Source organism: Gavia stellata, chromosome 3 (genome assembly GCF_030936135.1).
Source record: "Gavia stellata isolate bGavSte3 chromosome 3, bGavSte3.hap2, whole genome shotgun sequence".
Taxonomy (NCBI): Eukaryota; Metazoa; Chordata; class Aves; order Gaviiformes; family Gaviidae; genus Gavia; species Gavia stellata.
Window position 1 is genome coordinate 79,540,886 of NC_082596.1, and position 18,920 is coordinate 79,559,805.

General features: G+C 39.4%; 2 protein-coding genes across 3 annotated transcripts; one reads left to right on the forward strand and one right to left on the reverse strand.

The window, feature by feature from the left end:
• Positions 1-647: 647 nt before the first annotated feature.
• Positions 648-9,673, reverse strand: ATPSCKMT (ATP synthase c subunit lysine N-methyltransferase). The gene is made up of 4 exons (XM_009821752.2): positions 9,395-9,673; positions 7,008-7,145; positions 5,837-5,887; positions 648-851 (listed from the first exon to the last, which is right to left on the reverse strand). The coding sequence occupies exons 1-4, from the start codon at positions 9,671-9,673 to the stop codon at positions 654-656; spliced, it is 666 nt and encodes a 221-aa protein (XP_009820054.2). The 3' UTR covers positions 648-653.
• An 896-nt stretch (positions 9,674-10,569) lies between these two features.
• Positions 10,570-18,649, forward strand: CCT5 (chaperonin containing TCP1 subunit 5). Of its 2 annotated transcripts, XM_059815262.1 has the most exons (11): positions 10,570-10,709; positions 11,537-11,597; positions 11,695-11,859; positions 12,369-12,567; positions 13,334-13,526; positions 14,468-14,617; positions 14,943-15,062; positions 15,474-15,659; positions 16,681-16,818; positions 17,215-17,395; positions 18,362-18,649. In XM_059815262.1, the coding sequence occupies exons 1-11, from the start codon at positions 10,605-10,607 to the stop codon at positions 18,487-18,489; spliced, it is 1,626 nt and encodes a 541-aa protein (XP_059671245.1). In that variant the 5' UTR covers positions 10,570-10,604; the 3' UTR covers positions 18,490-18,649. The 2 variants fall into 2 exon arrangements, with proteins under 2 accessions (XP_059671245.1, XP_059671246.1); XM_059815263.1 differs by lacking the exon at positions 11,695-11,859.
• The last annotated feature ends 271 nt before the right edge of the window (positions 18,650-18,920 follow it).

An 18,920-nucleotide genomic window follows, 5' to 3' on the forward strand; every position in this document is an offset into this window, starting at 1 on the left:
TATACCAAAAAGAGTTCAGTAAGAGCACATTTCTGCAGTTTTGTCTTCACATAACAAGTTAAATACATTCATATAATCAAGGGCTGCACTTGTGCTAATGAATAAGCTATTTGTTATATTTGCTTGTTGTGTCACATTCAACTTTAAAAAGCACACATTTAAGGTGGAGGGGTAAAACATTGGTATCATCATACTTAAACTGCATCAGTTCGATGTATGCAGCATAATGCCTACTCGGCATACATAATATGAAGACATTTGGGAACCACGGCTCATTTGAGAAGCCACCTGCACACCACTTCCAATGCCAATAACAAATGCTATGTAGGTTCAGAAAGAATGCACATATTAAGTTCGCCAATTTGAGCATTTTAACTTACACATATACTCCCCTTAACAGTAGTGAACCATGTTTTATCCCATTTTCCATACTAAAGTTTTCTGCTTCTCTAAAACTTCCTCATAATTTTTACTAACTACATTAAGCCATTTAACTACACCTTTCACTAACCTTTGTGTGCTTTCAGATAACCAGTGTACTTCAGTTATTTTAGTGAATATATATCTCCGTATCCCGGGGCTCTATTCACATTAATCATCTTTAACAGCTGAAGTCAAAGCCAAAAATTTCAGTACAAAAACAAATTAAATGTTTAGGATTCTGTCTCTGGTGTAATTTCCAAGTTTTTTGTTTCACATCCTCTAGAATGTTTCAAATCATAGGCCCACACAGTGTCTATTCCCTCTCCAGTAGTATGATCTGGGATCCAGCAAGGGAAAGGAAAACGACAGGCAATGATTCTGGCATTACATTCAAGTTCTTTTTCCAGCTTCTTCTCCAAGTGTGGCATCTGTTGAGCAACAATAAAAAGCTTTCAGAAGAAGTAAAAACCAGAAGCATTCTCTTTAGCATCTAATACAAGTGTTCAAGAGAAGTCCAAGGTTTGAGGAACTTTTGGAAAAAAATTTAGGAACGTATTCATGATACACATTTTGGCTTTGATGCATGGGCAAAGAATATCTAAAACTAGAAAATGGTTATTGTGCCCTAATTGGTGAGATCAAGAAAATCACAACTCTAAGTTCTAAAAATGCAATCAAAAACCGTAGACAATCCCTTACATAAAAAACCCACAAATTAAGAAAAGACTCTGCATGTTCCAATTCATGATTCTCTTCAGTGGGATTCTTCTCCGTAGAGAATGAAAGTTCAGCCCCCTGAACTTACGCTATTTATGACACCCCAAGTTGCATGAACTATTATGTGATACTCAAAGGCCAACGTCTCTCATAATTTCCAGTCTAACCCTAAGACAGATCCTGGGACACTCAAAACATCATACAGCCAACAACCCAAAGCAAACATTCTGCTGTCACTGTATGGTAAAGTACTGGTATCTTGAACAGTATTGAAATTAAGCTTTGTTGGCTCCAGCCTGTTAACATACACATGTAAGTCCCTGCAACAGTACTGTATGAAACAGCATATAGAGTCATAGAATAGTTTGGGTTGGAAGGGACCTTTTAAGGTCATCTAGTCCAACCCCCCTGCAAAGAGCAGGGACATCTTCAACCAGGATTGGGTTGCTCATAGCCCCGTCTGGCCTGACCTTGAATTTTTCCAGGGATGGCACATCTACCACCTCTCTGGGCAACCTGTTCCAGTGCTTCACCACTCTCATTGTAAAAAATGTCTTCCTTTTATCTAGTCTAAATCTACTCTCTTTCAATTTAAAACCATTACCCCTTGTCCTGTCACTACACACCCTAATAAAAAGTCTGTCCCCATCTTTCTTAAAAGCCCCCTTTAAATATTGAAAGGCCACAATAAGGTCTCTCCGGAGCCTTCTCTTCTCCAGGCTGAACAACCCCAACTCTCTCAGCCTTTCCTCATAGCAGAGGTGTTCCATCCTTCTGGTCATTTTTGTGGCCCTCCTCTGGAAGTGGAGTCGCCCTCACTGGAGGTGTTCAAGGAATGTGTGGACGAGGCATTGTGGGACATGGTTTAATGGGTGTGGTGGTGTTAGTTGATGGTTGGACTTATGATCTTACAGGTCTTTTCCAACCTTAGTGATTCTGTGACCCACTCCAGCAGGTCCATGTCCTTCCTGTGCTGAGGACCCCAGAGCTGGACGTAGTACTCCAGGTGGGGTCTCACCAGAGCAGAGTAGAGGGGCAGAACCACCTCCCTCAACCTGCTGGTCACGCTTCTTTTGATGCAGCCCAGGATACGGTTGGCTTTCTGGGCTGCGAGCGCACGTTGCCAGCTGATGTCCAGCTTTTCATCCACCGGTACCCCCAAGTCCTTCTCTGCAGGGCTGCTCTCAATCCCTTCATCCCCCAGCCTGTACTGATACTGGGGGTTGCCCCAACCCAGACGCAGGACCTTGCACTTGGCCATGTTGAACCTCATGAGGTTCACATGGGCCCACTTCTCAGGCTTGTCCAGGTCCCTCTGAATGGCATCCAGTCCCTCAGACATGTCAATCACACCACTCAGCTTGGTGTTCTCTGCAAATTTGCTGAGGGTGCACTCAATCCCACTGTCTATGTTGTTGATGAAGACATTCAACAGTACTAGTCCTAACATGGACTCCTGAGGGACACCACTCATGACTAATCTCCATCTGGACATTGAGCCATCAACCACTACTCTCTGGATGAGACCATCCAGCCAATTCCTTATCCGCTGAATAGTCCATCCATCAAATCTGTATCTCTCCAGTTTAGAAAGAAGGATGTTGTGGGGGACCGTGTCAAATACCACTAAGCAACTCTCCCTGGTTGAAGACCTACAGTTTGTCTTTCCTCCTTTCGCAAAAATTGAGCGGATACGAAAGTCAAGGGAAGTATCAGTACTCTTCCAGAACAGAGCAACACCCTGTCCAGTCAAATATTCTATCTCCAATAAGTACTTTGCAAATTCTGCTATGGATTAAGTGAGAAACGAATTAACACATCTAGACTTCAAAGAAATTTCTTTCCCATCCCAGATAGTGATTATGTTCTGGAAAAAAATGAAACTTGATAGATTGAGCCATTTTTGTCCTTTGGAAAAGTTTGATGCTCTGCTTAAGCAGATCACTGCACATCCATTTGGAATTCCTTTTATTCTTACATACTCTATCTATCTCAGGAAGTAATTATAACAGCAAGCTCCACAGCTTACTTCTATCACATGCAAAAATCTATTTACTTTGATATCATGACATAACATTTACATATTAAAAGGTTAAAAGGACAGTAATTATTTACAAATACAGCTCAATTTAAGTCACAGACACAAAATATATAAAAACATTCATAGAAGAAAAAAAAACACAACAGAACATGATTAGAAAACAAGACTGACTGAAGAAAATGTATTTCCAAAGGCTGCAGATAGCTTCCACTATCACATACATGCAGGGTATGCCTTTCATGTAACATCCTATTATAGCTACATTTAAGCTTACAATGGAATATTGTAGGAAAATTATAGTCATAGATCTAATATATCAAAGAGTTACCTCTGAATATCTTTAAGCATTCTATACTCTGATTTCATCCACACAGCAAATGCTTTTAAACATTTTTGCTACTACACCTTAAATAAACTAGAAAAATAAGCCCACTGAGCCGAGACACCAGAAAAGGAAGGACTAAGTTGTCACATAAATTACAAATACAGACATAGCCTAAATTTTAAAGAGTAATTAGCGAAATCTCATGTCTATATTAGCTCAAGTTAGAAAAATTCATTAATAGTTGGGCCAAAAAGAATTGTATCCTTGAACCAAACAGTCAAACTAGTTTTTAAGCTAAATGTCTCAGTAATATTAGCTGTTATAATCATACTGTATTTTATATCAAGCCAGCGTTGGGTCTTTTTGATATGTCTACATAAATACATTGTTTAGTAAACCTTTTGAACAGTATATAATCAGTTAAAATACACAGAAGCTGCAAACATGAACACCTGGTAAGAATTACGTCTTTCCGCCCTGAACAAGTAAAAGTCTCTCTGCAATGACTCATAGATAAACACACCTTCCCCCAAGATACTTGCAAGAACAGAGAGGTCTTAAGTCTTCCCTGAAGATCAATAAATCCAAGTTCTGTAAGCTAATTTTGGATATGAAATCAAAGCACTGTGTGACAGCATCAAATCAGACCAGTATTATTAAAAAAGCTAAAGAGATCTGTTGCCCTCAATAAAAAAGAGAAAAAGCATTAAAGTTTCTAGAAAATCAATTTAGTCGTTCAGGAAGCTAAGCATTCACAACTTCTGAAGTAAATTTAAAGGGGATCATGAGCAAACGAATGCTCAGGAAACACAGTAGTTCATATGTTTGGATCTGTTACATTTATGACAGTATTTTTACTGGAAGAATTTAGCCTAGTATTTACTGAATTTACTGAAGTTATTCTGAGCCCTATAGCTAGTCTTTCTATCATAGCTGTTACTAATTTATCCCACTTTATACTATTACATTTAAAGTTAACCCAGCATTTCTACTAGGTTTACTCACATTTTCTCAGGGTATTTGTTTATTTCTAACTTACTGAAATATTGTTCTTCACCTGCACTGCAGAATTTCTGACTGCAAATTCAAACATTTACACTGCCCCCTACCGGAACTCAAGCTAGAGAGCACGTAACATCCAAACCTGGCAACATCTGTAGCGTAACATCATATTTCTCACTATTATGCCACCCACAAAAGTAGGGGAAAAAAATGCATTTTCACTTCAGATTCCAACATGAGTTACAATTTGAATCTGAAGTAGGTAGTTAATTCCAATGCTGTTAAAGAAAAAGCAGAGAATAGGGAAGCTTTATTATGCTTCTTGTTGCATCTTCCCATTACTACTACATAAATATTATCAGTGTATGTTGTATGGTATAGCATCACATAAAGCTCTTCACTCGTTTCATTCCACATCTGCCTTAGCAGACGAAGAAGCAATACAGAAGCATTTATAGGATATTTCTGTTTCACTCCTCCATATACATTCAACCGATGTAAAAGATTCTAATAATAAATCAAAATCTCAAGAATATTTAAGTATCTAAGTTTTTTTTTCTCTTTTCTAGTAAAAAGAGAAAAAGAAAACTAGATCAAGCCGAAAGCCAAGTGAATGTTAAAGTCTGACTGAATTTATTGAATGTATCACTAAAGCAGTCACTATGCAACTCAATTTCTACACCAGTTTTGAAGAACACCTTTTCCCCAGGGACATGATGAACATAGGCTACAAAGCCTTCCTAAATGGCAAAGGATGGACTTGTACTTGTGGACTTGTACTCTAGCAATTATACTTGAAGTATTTGTCTCCCTTCCTAAACCCTCACAGTCTAACATGGGCAAGGGATTATTTCAATATACCAGCTGCTGGCCTATTTGAGGTGAACCGGTTTTTAGAGAAGAACATAAGCAAAGTTCAATACTCTCCTCTAACAAGGTTCCCAAAAATCAGCTGTAGCAAATTTCCTACTCCATCCTGCCCCTGCAAACTCCTCATTTTTTCAGAATGAAAAACTGAAATTTTCAAGAAACAATCTATCACCTTCCCCCCAATCAACTTGAACACAGCAGTCTTCATTTTGGTTCTGAACCAATGGACAGAAAATACTTCTCAAAAAACATGTATATTTTCAGAGCTCCAGTCTGCATACTGTCACAAGTTTTACCAGGTTTCATCATGGACATTAATAAGCAACAATGAAATATCAAAATATTAGTACTAGCTACCTTCGATACTCTGCACGGTTGGTTCATTTTGCAGATGAATGTACTAACACTGAATGCCTTGGTATTAAAATAACTAAACAACGCAAAAATAGTAAACTTACCATTTGAGGTACCCCAAAAACAACAACATTCGTATAATGGGAAAAAGAAACCTAAAATAAAATTTGAGAACAGATCTTAATGAAAATGGCATTTATATTTGGAGAAGTTCTCACCACTCTTTTCCCCTAATCCCTCTAGCTGCAATTCTTTCAACAGGGATTTAAACCCAAAATAAGAAAGGAGATCCTATATCAACTTTTCATCACACAAATTTCTACATAAAGACAACTTCAGATTGATGAACAGCAAAAAACTTCTACTGCCTGGCCAAGAATATGACACCAATTCTAGTAGCACAGAAAAGTATTAATTTAGAAGATACCTACAGGATTTTACTCATTGCTAAGTTCTCACACAACTCCTGTATATGTTAAAATGACACAAGTTTTAAGTTTGCCCCCACTTTCGCTAAATGTTAGCTAGCTATAAAAACTTGCCAGGCATTCCAGTGCCTAGGTTCTTCCAGACAGTGCCATGAAGTCTTCCTATGCTCCTCTCTGAACAAAGATAAAAACAGTACATTCACACTTTACCCCAAAATTCCTGGTATCCACTTTACCCATTTCAAAATGCCATTAAAAAAAAAAAAAGCCAAAACCAAACAAAAACGCCTCACAACTTTGACAGGAATAGCAGGGGAGAGGCCCACATAAATATGACCCAAAAAAGTATGTCTCTTTGAAGAAGCGATTGTGACTCAAATGATTGAATTCTGTGAAAAAACCTGTCACATGTATGTAAGTTACCTTAAAGCAACACTCAAAACCAGGTAACACATTGCACAGCTAGAAAAGAACACGTCTAATGAAATGTCAGATTAGATTGGGATCTTGCACATTAGGCGAATAAGAGTCTTGTACTGACTCCACAGAAATCAGCTCTCAGTGAAGCCTGACATTACAGCACCCCACATCATCCATCAGGCACAAGTATGACACAGTATGCTCGAAGAGCTGGTACTGAAAAAGGACAGCACTTCACCAAAGCACAAAACCAGTGCAGCAGTGTGTTGTGCTGTGAGTCTCATTTCTATGGGCTCAAGCACTTTTCTCAAAGCCCAATACAGCACCTTGTGGCCAGTCAGCATTCTGGTTCTTTCAAGAAGGTATTTCCAAACTATGGAAATCTCTCAAACATCTCAGATTGATTCATACACACCTCACCACCTACCTTCCATAAGTCTGAAATATAAAATTTGGTGTTCTGATGTACCCCATCTCTCCAGGCACGGTATCTGGAGTACCAGACTAGCCAGGGATTTAATTCATAACCAACAGCTTTGAATCCCCTTTTTGCAGCTGCTATCACCTACAAGGAAGAAAATAAATCTTCACTTAGAAAAAGAGAAAGCGTATTCGTCTAAACAGGAGCACAGTTTTATTTACAATATAAATCAAACGAATGCACTTTTGTAAATCACTCAGGTTTTCATCCCCAACAGATTAGTAGTATAGAGAACAAAATCTCAAACCACATTTTACTATTATGACTACTCCTATTGAAATTAATAGATATATTCAGACGAACAAAATGAACCACTTAAACATTCACAGGGCAAAGCCGTAAGCTTGTAGTACGTCTATAATTTACATAAAAGTTTAATTTAACATATTCATGACACTACCATAGAATTAAAGAGTACCAAAATTGACCATGGAGAGAACAGTGGAATACCCAAGCAGAAGTGTTCAAAATTAGAGCACTTATTTGAAAAGCAGTGATGGGTAGGCACTTGAGAGATCCCTGAATCAGAGCCAAAATGACCTACGAACAGAAAGAGTATGAAAGTAATCTGTTGACCTACATTTAAAAAGAAATGTAGGTCAAAAACGTAAATGTAGGTTAAAAATTTGAAAAAAAAAAAAACCCACACATAAATCTCACAGTATAGCTTTCATCCAATGCTAAGCTTCATGTATCATTTTAAAAGGCCAAAGGTAATTAGATAACAACTACATTTTCAAAGACATTCCTCTAAATTAGATTTAGAATTGTTAAACTGTATTGCAAGTGTCTTCAAACAAGATCAAAGCCTACTGATTTTTTAGAAAAAAAAAAAAATTAAGGAAAATAAAAATAGGCTCCAGATTCTAGAATTAAGGTTTAAGTCATAATTTAACAGCTTACTGCCAACTTTTAATCAGGAAAAGCCTGATGAACTATGAATTACAAAACAAGCAAGGTGAAATCAGGAAGAACACATTTCTTAACAGAACTTCTCAAACAGCATTACTTGGACAGTGTTTCACACTACTAAAATAATGCATCTTCCATCATGCACACAGCATTTGCCAATAAAAGAATCCGACATTTTTACCATGCTTGGAAATAAAAATATGGTCATTTTTATCCACCAATTACACCTGAGTAAGTGCTAAATATTTAAAAGCATCTGAACAGAAGCTCAACTTTTTTCAGGACAGATGCATTAGGGCAACACCAAGCATTCAATTTCAGGCACCTGGCTGTCCAAGTAGTCATCCATCTCCATTTAGGCACATGTATATATATATATTAAAAAAAAAATCAGAATTAAACACCCAGTACCTAGTCAAATTAGATGCCTCAGATGAGGGTCAACAGGCAGAATGCTGAGCAGAGAGGGCATCAGAAACTGCAGTTCTCTCGTACCTACGTGCTTTTCTGTTTCCTACTCGGGCATGCTTTCTTCTAAGCCACCTTCACAGATTTGGATTTCCAAATCAAATTTTTTAGTGCGGACAAACGGTTGACTCATTCACATGAAATATGGACAAAGGTAGTACTAAAGAACTTACTTGTTTCCATCAAAAACCCACTTAGTACACCACCCTGTTACTAAAACTGACTTGAAGCAGATGGTTATAAAATGGTACACAAAACATCACAACTACAACCCACACCATTCTCCACCATACCCTCACCACCACATATCACAAACTGGGGTTCAGACAATGTCCTTGAAGCACAGTATCACTTTGGCTTTGGTGATTATCACCATTTCCTCTTGGTAATTATTCTAGTTTCACCACATTGATTTTGAAGTGGAGCAGCCAGCACCACACAAAGATGTGACGACTACAGTTCTAACGATACCAGCATTTTTATTTTTGTAATCCATCCCTCGTTTCTCATTCTCTTTTGTTCTTCTATTACCTTTATACAATAAGCATAGAGCTGCAGCTCCAAAACCACAGTGCTATTTAATCACACAGCCTCACATGCTGCAGCTATAAACCCATGTGGAATCACAGCCCTTTGGCAATCACAATACCAATACTTCTATCACATCTTTTCACATGAATGCAGTGCAATTCTCTCCAGCCAAGAGGATGAGGTTATCATTTTGTACACTACAGGTACGCTGCAGGTAAGATTGGAGCAGAAAATATTAATTACTCATCTAAATTGAATGTAAACCTTTCTCAGCTTTAAGCCTTTTCATAAGGCTCAAACAAAAACACTGGATGCCAAAGACAAGACATTCATAAACATGAGAAAACAACAACAGCCATGGCTAGAGCATTTGGCACTTTTTTGAGAGGCGATATAAAAGGAAGGTGATGTCCATAACTTACAATACGGCCATCCCCGCTACCAACGTCAACTAGGGAGCCGCTTCTGTTTTCTAGCATTTTCAGCACATTCTGGATCTGAGTGGAAGTTGCAGGAACAAAGGGCAAGCACACTTTCCTCAGAGCCGGAGTCACGAAGGGGGTGACGACAGCATAGAGTGCCACCAAGGTCCCACCAACACCGGCGGTGACCAACAGCCCCCACCTCCTCCTGCCGGAGCCACCCTTGCAATCCTCTTGCAGGTCTGCTGTGTGGCTCTCGTTCGCTAGTGCTGTGGACATCACACCTAGAGACAGACGTTAAAGAGAATTTTCTCTACTAGCTTTATTATGTGCTCACTTAAGACAAAACAGTGTGTTATATCAAAGAGATAGGTCGTCAGGAAAAGACATATCCCCTTAGCCGATTCCTAGGCTCTAGGTAAGTGTTACTATTACTACTTTCGAGAAGTTAAAGCACTAAGTTAATTTTTCAGGGCAGGAAAGCAGTTTCCATTTAAGCCCGCAGCTCTTCCCACCCGGCCGGGCAGCAGCGCGCCCCGGAACAGCTCAAGGGCGGCGCGAACAGAGACCTCCCCACCACGGACCGCCCGGGAGCCCGCGCTCAGGGATACGTCCCTGAGCAGTTACTGTTCTTCCTTTCAGGAGGAACGTATCTCCAGAGCACAACACCCCCAGCTGCAAGGCCGTCTGTCAGCCACCCGCTCAGCAAGGGCCGCCCAGCCACCCTACCGCCGCCACCAGCCAGCTCCCTCAGAAACCACAGGCAAGCGTTCTCGCCGGCAGTATTTATAGGAGAAGGCAATACCACTTCGCTACGCGGGGGTGGACCGAAACGTTTCTGAAGGCGCTTCGAAAAGGAGCGGCGCGCACCCTTCCGCCGTGTGTCTGTCCCTACTCGTTCACGTCACCCGGTGCAGGCCGCTGCTGCCGCGCTTGGCGCCCGTATTCTACCTAATATACTATGCTTCCCCCCCTCTCCCCCCCAGCTCGGTGACCGCGCCGCGAGCGCCGCGCAACTCCCACGGTGCCGGATGCTTCCAGAAAGGTCCGCTGGAGGCGCCATATAGGTCCTGCCCGCGAAATATGTCGCGCGGCTGTCGGCTGCGCACGCGCGAAGTCGTGCGCGGGTGAGCGTGCTGCGTCACGGCGCGGCGGGCGCGGCTGCATCCGGCTCGTGCTTGCCCGGTGTGTGGGAGCAGTAGCAGCAGCCATGTCGGCCATGGGGACTCTGGCGTTTGACGAGTATGGGCGCCCCTTCCTCATCCTCAAGGACCAGGAGCGCAAGACGCGCCTCATGGGGCTCGAGGCTCTCAAGGTGAGGGCGTGGCCGCCGATCCGTCGTGGGCCCTCGCTGGGCGGGCCGCGCCGCGCCATGCTGCCGTTAGGGTCGGGGAGCGGGCGCCGTTAGGCCTCGGCGGGAGAATGGAGCGTGTTGGGACGACGTGGTCCTGCGCTCATTTTCTGCCCCGTGTCAGGCGTAGGGTGCCTTAAGTCTGCTGTAGGTCCGCAGCGGTGGGAGGAATGGAGGGAGAGAGAAGGCATTGTCCCCGGGGCTGAGAAGCCGCCACCCGCGGCGTAGGGTCTGTGGGGCCTCTGTGGCATGGGTCCGCTCTTGAGTCGTGTGGCTTCGGGGTCGTCTCCCCTGTAGGCGCGGCGCGCCCCCCCCCGTGGCTCCTGGTCGCCGCGGGCAGGGAGTCCCGCAGCCCACTCCCTCAGGCGCCAGTACCCCCTCACCCCCCCCCCCGTCTGAAGCTCGGTCGTGCCCAAGAAAGGCCGTGGCTGAGCGAGTAGGTAGCCTTGTGTGAATGCGTGCGACTTAAGTACTGGTGTAAAAGCGGAGCAAAACTATACTGGCTTCTGGTTTTAGCATTGCTTGCGTTAAACCTTGGGTGGCATTTTTGCTGCTCCGCTATTGAACGCTTTAGCGGTGCAAGTGCAAGCTTGCACAAGAAAAGGCGCGGGAGATGTTTCTGGCGTAAAAACAGTACGCATATATTGATCTTTTTTTCCAGTCATAATTGGCTGTAGTCGGTTAAATTACAATATTTACGTTAGCTTTTTTTCGCTTTATTTTTCTTAGCTTAATATTATGATTTCAGGATGTATGATAACGATTTAACTTATTTCTCTTTTGTTTTATAGTCGCACATAATGGCAGCAAAGGCTGTAGCAAGTACTCTGAGAACATCCCTTGGGCCCAATGGTAATAATGAAATAATTTTAATGGTTCTTTCTCTGTAATTGTTCTTTTGGGATTTTCTAGATTTTCCTTCATGGTTTGACTATTTTTTTTTTTTTAGGCTTGGATAAAATGATGGTGGACAAAGATGGTGAAGTGACTGTGACAAATGATGGTGCTACCATCCTGAATATGATGGATGTGGATCACCAGATAGCCAAACTTATGGTAGAGCTGTCTAAATCTCAAGATGATGAGATTGGGGATGGAACTACTGGAGTTGTTGGTAAGAAAAGATTTAAACTTAGCTTTTCCAGCTTTAAAAATCAAGTTTCTTCAGCTATTTTGAGAAATGTTGTATGAAGTAACTAGCTTTTCTGTGGTATGTTTTTAGAGTATTTACTGCTTCAGTGTTCTTGTCAGCTCTTGTATTAGAAATCTTTTAATCAGAAAGACACTTTTGTGCCTTTTCTAAGTATGGTTACATTTTAAATTAGTGTTGAGATTCCTCTTTGTATTTCCAAAATTTTTCTGTGTAATTTTCTTCCATAATCTTCTGCCTGTCCTGTCTTGCTGCCCATGCTTCTTTTTTGGTCTAACCTAATGCAGTTTTCTTTCTAAGGATAGCAAGTAGGGGGTTGTTTAGGGATATTTTTGTTGTTTAAGAAAACTTGAACTGGTAAAATATTACAGAAAAAAATCAGAAAGTATATTTATTATTTTTTTAATAAAGTATTAAAAATGATGCTTCAATCTGTGGAAGAGTAAAAGTTATTTTAAAATTGTGTTTTATAGTTCTGGCTGGAGCGTTATTGGAACAGGCTGAGCAATTACTAGATCGTGGTATTCACCCTATCAGAATAGCAGATGGTTATGAGCAGGCAGCCCGCATTGCTATTGAGCATCTAGACAAAATCAGTGACAGCTTTCCGGTTGATCCACAGAACATTGAACCTCTGATCCAGACAGCAAAGACAACGCTAGGCTCTAAAGTGTAAGTCACAAAAACTTCAGAGGAGTATTTAAATTTCCCTTTAAAACATTTTGGGTTGGAAGGAGAAATCCTGGTGTTTTGATGGATTATTAAATTGGTTGTGGTATTGGAATGGCTGCTGAAGGCTCTTTAATGTTTGATATTGGCTAATTTCTCAATGGACTCATGTCTCAGGATAAGAAATTGTGAATCCTTTTTCTCTAAAGGCTCAATTCCATGCGGTTAAACAGCTGGAAAATCAATTTCATTCTAACCTGTTAGTTTCAGATTTCTGTATGATAGCAAATTCCAAGAGTAATGCAAAACTTCTAAAAATAATTGTGTGTTATATTTCAAAGGTTTGTTTTGGGTTTTTTTTCCTAAAAAAAAATTTTATAGGATAGTTCCATAAGTGCATCTTCATTATAGGTTCTATGTGTAGTATATAAATGCAGACATTTTAAGGGCTTCCATTGCAGAGCCGTCTTAAGAGTGGTTTCTGTGATTTGAATGTTTCTTAGTAGTTAATTCTCCTCACTTGGTTCAAATCTGCATCTTGAGACTATGTCCGCAAAGACTACTTAGATAAACCATATTGCGTGTTCTGTTTTCTGCTATATTTAGCATCTTTTATTTTTAAGAACAAACAAGCAGGACCCCCTCTTTTAATGTACAAAAGTTGTTAGCTGTAGTGATACTTTCTTCTGTTTGTGATTGATAGAATCACTTTTTTTCTTCCAATTTGTGGAAATGTAATGCAACTTTATTGTATTTTTTTAACACCTAGAGTTAACCGTTGTCACAGACAAATGGCAGAAATTGCTGTAAATGCTGTACTGACAGTAGCAGATATGGAACGTAAAGATGTTGATTTTGAGCTCATCAAAGTACAAGGCAAAGTGGGAGGTAGACTGGAAGATACACAGTTGGTTAAAGGAGTGATCGTGGATAAAGATTTCAGTCATCCACAGATGCCTAAAGTAAGTGATGTCCCTGTGTGCGTCTGTCATCTGTAATGGCATAAATAAGATTGTCTAGCCCACTTTAGATGCTGTTCTGACATTTCTTAAGTATTTAAACAGTGTTGTGGTTTGGCTTATTTTTTCACCCGTATGTCAACAGGGAAAAGGGAGAGGAGCATTAAATTCTTCATGGTGGAAGAGACCAAGTTAGAATTTAAAACAATCTTGAGAAACTGAGAAATGATGGGGGTGTGCGGGGATTATTGTACAACTAAGTGAGGACAGGTGCAGAGTTCTATGTTGAGGCAGAAATAATCGTCCATAGTGTGAAATATGCTTAAGATGCTTAATGCAACTCAGTATCAAGGAATGCTTCTTAAGCTTTATGACTGGCCGCATTGTCTTGTTTGGAACATCCCAGAAGCCATCCTTTTTATTATATTTGATGTAGGTAAGGTCTCCCAAGTTTTTGTGCAGCATACTTCAAGAACAATGGAGGCAATTTAAAATTTCTACTATTCTAAATTATTTGTCCAGTAGGTGACACTGTTTATCCTATAAAAAGGAAAATTGGTGGAAGATATCAGTTATGTAGTACATAAAAGGTCGTGATGAAGATGAGTGTGTGATATTCTCAATGGTCATGGTGGATAGGGCAAATAATGGTTTAATTTTAAGGTGTTTTCTGGTTTTTTTAAACATTACTATAAAAAGACATCATTGATAAAGATTGTTAAGGGCTTAAACAGTGTCTTGAAGCTGTGGAACTTATTCCAAGTGGGTTATAGAGACTTTTGATGGAATTATTTGGGTATAGTTAGTTTCACTTTAGAACAAATGAAATTATTTTCAAGTTTCCTCCTATCCCTGTGTTTTTAAAGATATGTCTGCATGTTTTGCAAATATAAGAAAGAGATGTTATGAGGTCAAAACTCAACTTTTTTTTTTTTAACTTACAGGAGCTTAAAGATGCTAAAATTGCAATCCTTACTTGCCCATTCGAACCACCTAAGCCTAAAACCAAGCATAAGCTTGATGTCACATCTGTGGAAGATTACAAGGCACTGCAGAAATATGAAAAGGAGAAGTTTGAAGAGATGGTGAAACAGGTAGTCTTTAAGATTTTTTGTTTTCTACATTTTTCATAGCCTTTACACAAAATAGCATAGTGCATTGATTTATTTCTGGAAATGAGCTAATAATCCTGACAGCAGGCAACATACTAGCAATTGTAAGGCTATGAGTAAAAGTTAAGTTTATTTAAGAAGGAGATACCACCCTGGTTTGAGATTTACTTTGATCTCTACGTGTGCCAGGTGGTTCTTTTTCAGGCTTATGTTTTGAGAAAATTAGGATAATTAAAACCATGAAAAGGTTGTTTTTCATTCCTGTGTTAATTTTGATCAGAAGATTGATGTTGTGTGTTGCTTTCAGATAAAAGACACTGGTGCAAACCTTGCTATTTGCCAGTGGGGTTTTGATGATGAGGCAAATCACTTGCTGCTCCAGAATGAGCTGCCTGCCGTTCGTTGGGTTGGTGGACCTGAAATAGAAGTAAGTAAAATCTTTTAAAGTTGGGCTTTGAACCAGTTCTCAAATATTTGTTAAGTAATACGCTGTACCAATTAGAAGTTCAGGCTTTCTGGGTAGAACTGCATAATCATATGTAAGTGTAGGTATTGGAGAAAAATCATTGGGGATCTGTGGGAAGAACCTGCAATGAATGGGATTATGGTTTATAATTCGACTGTATGCATATTACTTGTTAAAAGTTTTATGTGGCCAGGAATGTTTCTGCTTTAGTCTCACTGTTGGCAGAAACAAGGCATCACCTGAAATACTTTGAAGTGATGGGAAGATAACCTTTTGGAGTAGGCATTTGACGATTCTCTTCCACTAGTTCTATGTTACGAAAAACACAGTGGAAAAGTCTTCTCAAAATAATAGATGGTTGTTTAACTTCAGTTAATCGCCATTGCAACTGGAGGACGCATTGTTCCTCGCTTCTGTGAACTCACGGCAGAGAAACTGGGTTTTGCGGGTATTGTCCGAGAGATCTCCTTTGGAACGACGAAGGACAGAATGCTTGTCATTGAACAGTGTCAGAATTCCAGAGCTGTGACCATTTTCATTAGAGGAGGAAATAAAATGGTGAGATTCTTAGTTTGTTACGAATGTTTGATACCTAAGTTGCAGAATGTGTAATTTCTTTCAAAAGCATATTAACTCTTCTTGGTTTTGTCTAAATTTTCCTTGCAGTGTGGACAAACAGAAGGGAGGAGCTTTGTAGGCAGTCGTGACTATGTGTTAGAAGTCGCTTATTAGATTCACATCCTATGTTTTTGAATGAAGACTTTTTGTTCTCTCACTCTTAGACCATATAGTTGATAAATATAGAAATATAGTTCACAAATACAGAAATAATTTTACCTGTGGATGCTCTGATTTGTTTTTTCTCATGGGAAGGTCACTTTTATGTGTAAAGACATACTAGCATTTTCAAAAGATTTGGGTTTATTATAGACCTAGGTGTGTCACTTCTGATTTAGTCCTGTTTTAAAAAAATAAAGACATTTTAAAAAAACAAAACAAATCCACACACACACAGAATAAGACCGTTTTAAATGGTTACATACTGAACCTGGTTCTTGATTGTACTGTTAGTGTTAAATTATATTTAGTATAGGTCAAGTCCTACTTTGAGTGAAAAACCTTAGGAAGAAAAGATCGTAACCCCTAGTCTGAAGAGTTCTTTAAGAAAGCAAAAATACTGGTTTAAAGGCTAGCTTAACTTGTTAATTCTTCTACATCTGTTGAAGGTGGAAGTTGACGCAAATTGCAGTCTGCAAATAACGTTGGCATTTAAATTTAAGTGTTTTGTGTCTCAGAAATATGCAAGATTGAAAACCTTATGTAAATTTTTGTCGTTTCAATTTATAGATTTAACAAATAACATTGAAAAGGTGTGGGGGTGGTGTCTATTCCTTCTTTGCCACTGGATGTCTTAACATCTTACATTTTGAAATAGTATGATATTGCAGCAGTAGAGCTGCATTAGAGCCATGAAAAGATCCTACAGTTTATTTGTAGTTTCCATTTCTGTATCAGGAAATATACCTTCAAAGCCTTCAGTTGTGTATATTGTAAAATATATGCTATTTTATAATTCCAGATTATTGAAGAAGCAAAGCGATCTCTTCATGATGCGTTGTGTGTAATCCGGAATCTTGTTCGTGATAATCGTATTGTATATGGTGGTGGTGCAGCTGAAATTTCTTGTGCCTTGGCAGTCAGTGAAGCAGCAGATAAGGTAAGAAAGGAACAGTTACAACTTTCTTGAATTTATGAAGGGAAAATAAGGATTAAGTCCATCTTAAGATATTCCAAAAAAACTTCAGAGAGCTTCCAGAAGGTGCATATTATGGAACTTTGTGACATTTGCTGATAACCGATGTTAAAAGTTTTCCTTGCCCTCTCTGTAAAAAGTAATTACCAGTACCTTTTTCCTTTTATGGTAAGTGTGAATTAAAACAATTTTAAACTGCAAATAGTTATCATCCCAAAGGTATTCATTCAGTTATTGAGATGCATATTCCCAAGCAAATCTGCATATCATGTGTATATATATTTTATAGCTAGTGTGAAAATCTGCTTTTGCTAACATTGTAGTTAATAGCTGCCTGAATTTATGTTTCTTTTCCCCTAGTGCCCATCTTTGGAACAGTATGCTATGAGAGCTTTTGCAGATGCCCTGGAGGTAATTCCCATGGCACTTTCGGAGAACAGTGGTATGAATCCAATACAGACTATGACTGAAGTGCGGGCTAGGCAAGTGAAAGAAAATAACCCTGCCCTCGGCATTGATTGTTTGCAGAAAGGAACAAATGGTAAGAACTGCAGTGTGGAGAAGGAGGAGCATAACAGGGTTTTCTTTCTCAAAAGATCAAAATGCTTAGTATTTTGCCTCTCAGCCCTTTTTCTTTTTTTTTTTTTTTAACCTGTGCATCACTTCAGTTAAGAACTCTTGCCCCGCCTTGTCATAATAAATGGGAATGCAGGTGGAGATACGCATCCATGTCTACCAGGTAGAAGATGTGTAATTGCTTGAACACCTTTATTTGGTGGCAAGATTAGTTGAAGATGTTGGCTGACCTTGTGGTACAGGAATAAAAGCTACTCACTATGAGGCAAGAGCAGGCTGTGTTTTAAATACTGCCATTTTAGTGATCCAGTTTACACTGCAGCCCTACAAACAGTTGTTTTTAGAAAGAGCTTGTGAAGAAGTAAACAAAAGGTTGGAAATGTCTTCAGGGAGTATTGTTCACACCAGTACGTATGCATATGTAGACCTGTAACAAGGATGTGAAAACTAAGAAACCAATGTATGAATACTTATTTTCATCTGGACGTACACTTTTCACACTCTTACTCTTTTCTGACAAAAACAACAAAAGGTGGTAAATTCTGGAACACAATGTAAGACATTGTGTTTATGTTAATTCATAATCCTTCTTTGATTAGGTGTTTCTGCTTTATGGCATTTGAACTTTCACTTCTTTAGTGGTTGCTCAGCCCTTAGGTTGATTCTAATATTTGTATCTGGAAACTGTACTCTTCAAAAAATAATGCAGATAGGTGAAAAGGTACAACTGGGAAAGACTTTGGATCTTAATGTTCCAAGATCCTTGGTAAGAACCTTGACATAAAAATAGTACAAATTGTTTGTCGACTATGGTGGCCAAGAGTAATAATTTTAAAATGTTCTTTAAAATTACATGGAAATTACTATCTCAGGTTAAATGTTGTATCTAGATTTGAAGAAGGTATCTCATTCTTCTGCTTCTTTTTGGCAGATATGAAGCAGCAGCATGTTATAGAAACCTTGATTGGTAAGAAACAGCAGATTTCTCTGGCGACTCAGGTTGTTAGAATGATTCTGAAGATCGACGATATCCGTAGGCCTGGAGAATCTGAAGAGTGAAGGCTGAAAAGCAAGAAACATTAAGGGGGCCACAGCAGTAGCGAAGACGATAGTATTCTGATGCTTCATCTTCAGCTATTTATTTTGGACACTTTTTGTTTCAGATACTGTAATGGCTAATTGTTGGAAATAAAACACAATTTAGCACTGCTGGTTTCAAGACTTGTTTCAGAAGTGTATCGTTGCATCTTTTCTTAGATGTGAATATTCATAGAAAACACTTCTTGAATGTATAGGAAAAAACATTGATAACGCAGTAATAAAACTCCGTGGGTCCTTTTCCATTGCTTCTGCAGCTGACTCCCTTTGCTGCTTGTGAGCAAAGTCTGGAAATTCTCATTTTATGAGGTCTGTCACTCTTGACTAAAGCAAGCAGAAAATTATTGTAGCCTCCAGTAATTTGCATATGTTAAATACATCAAGTATGAAGT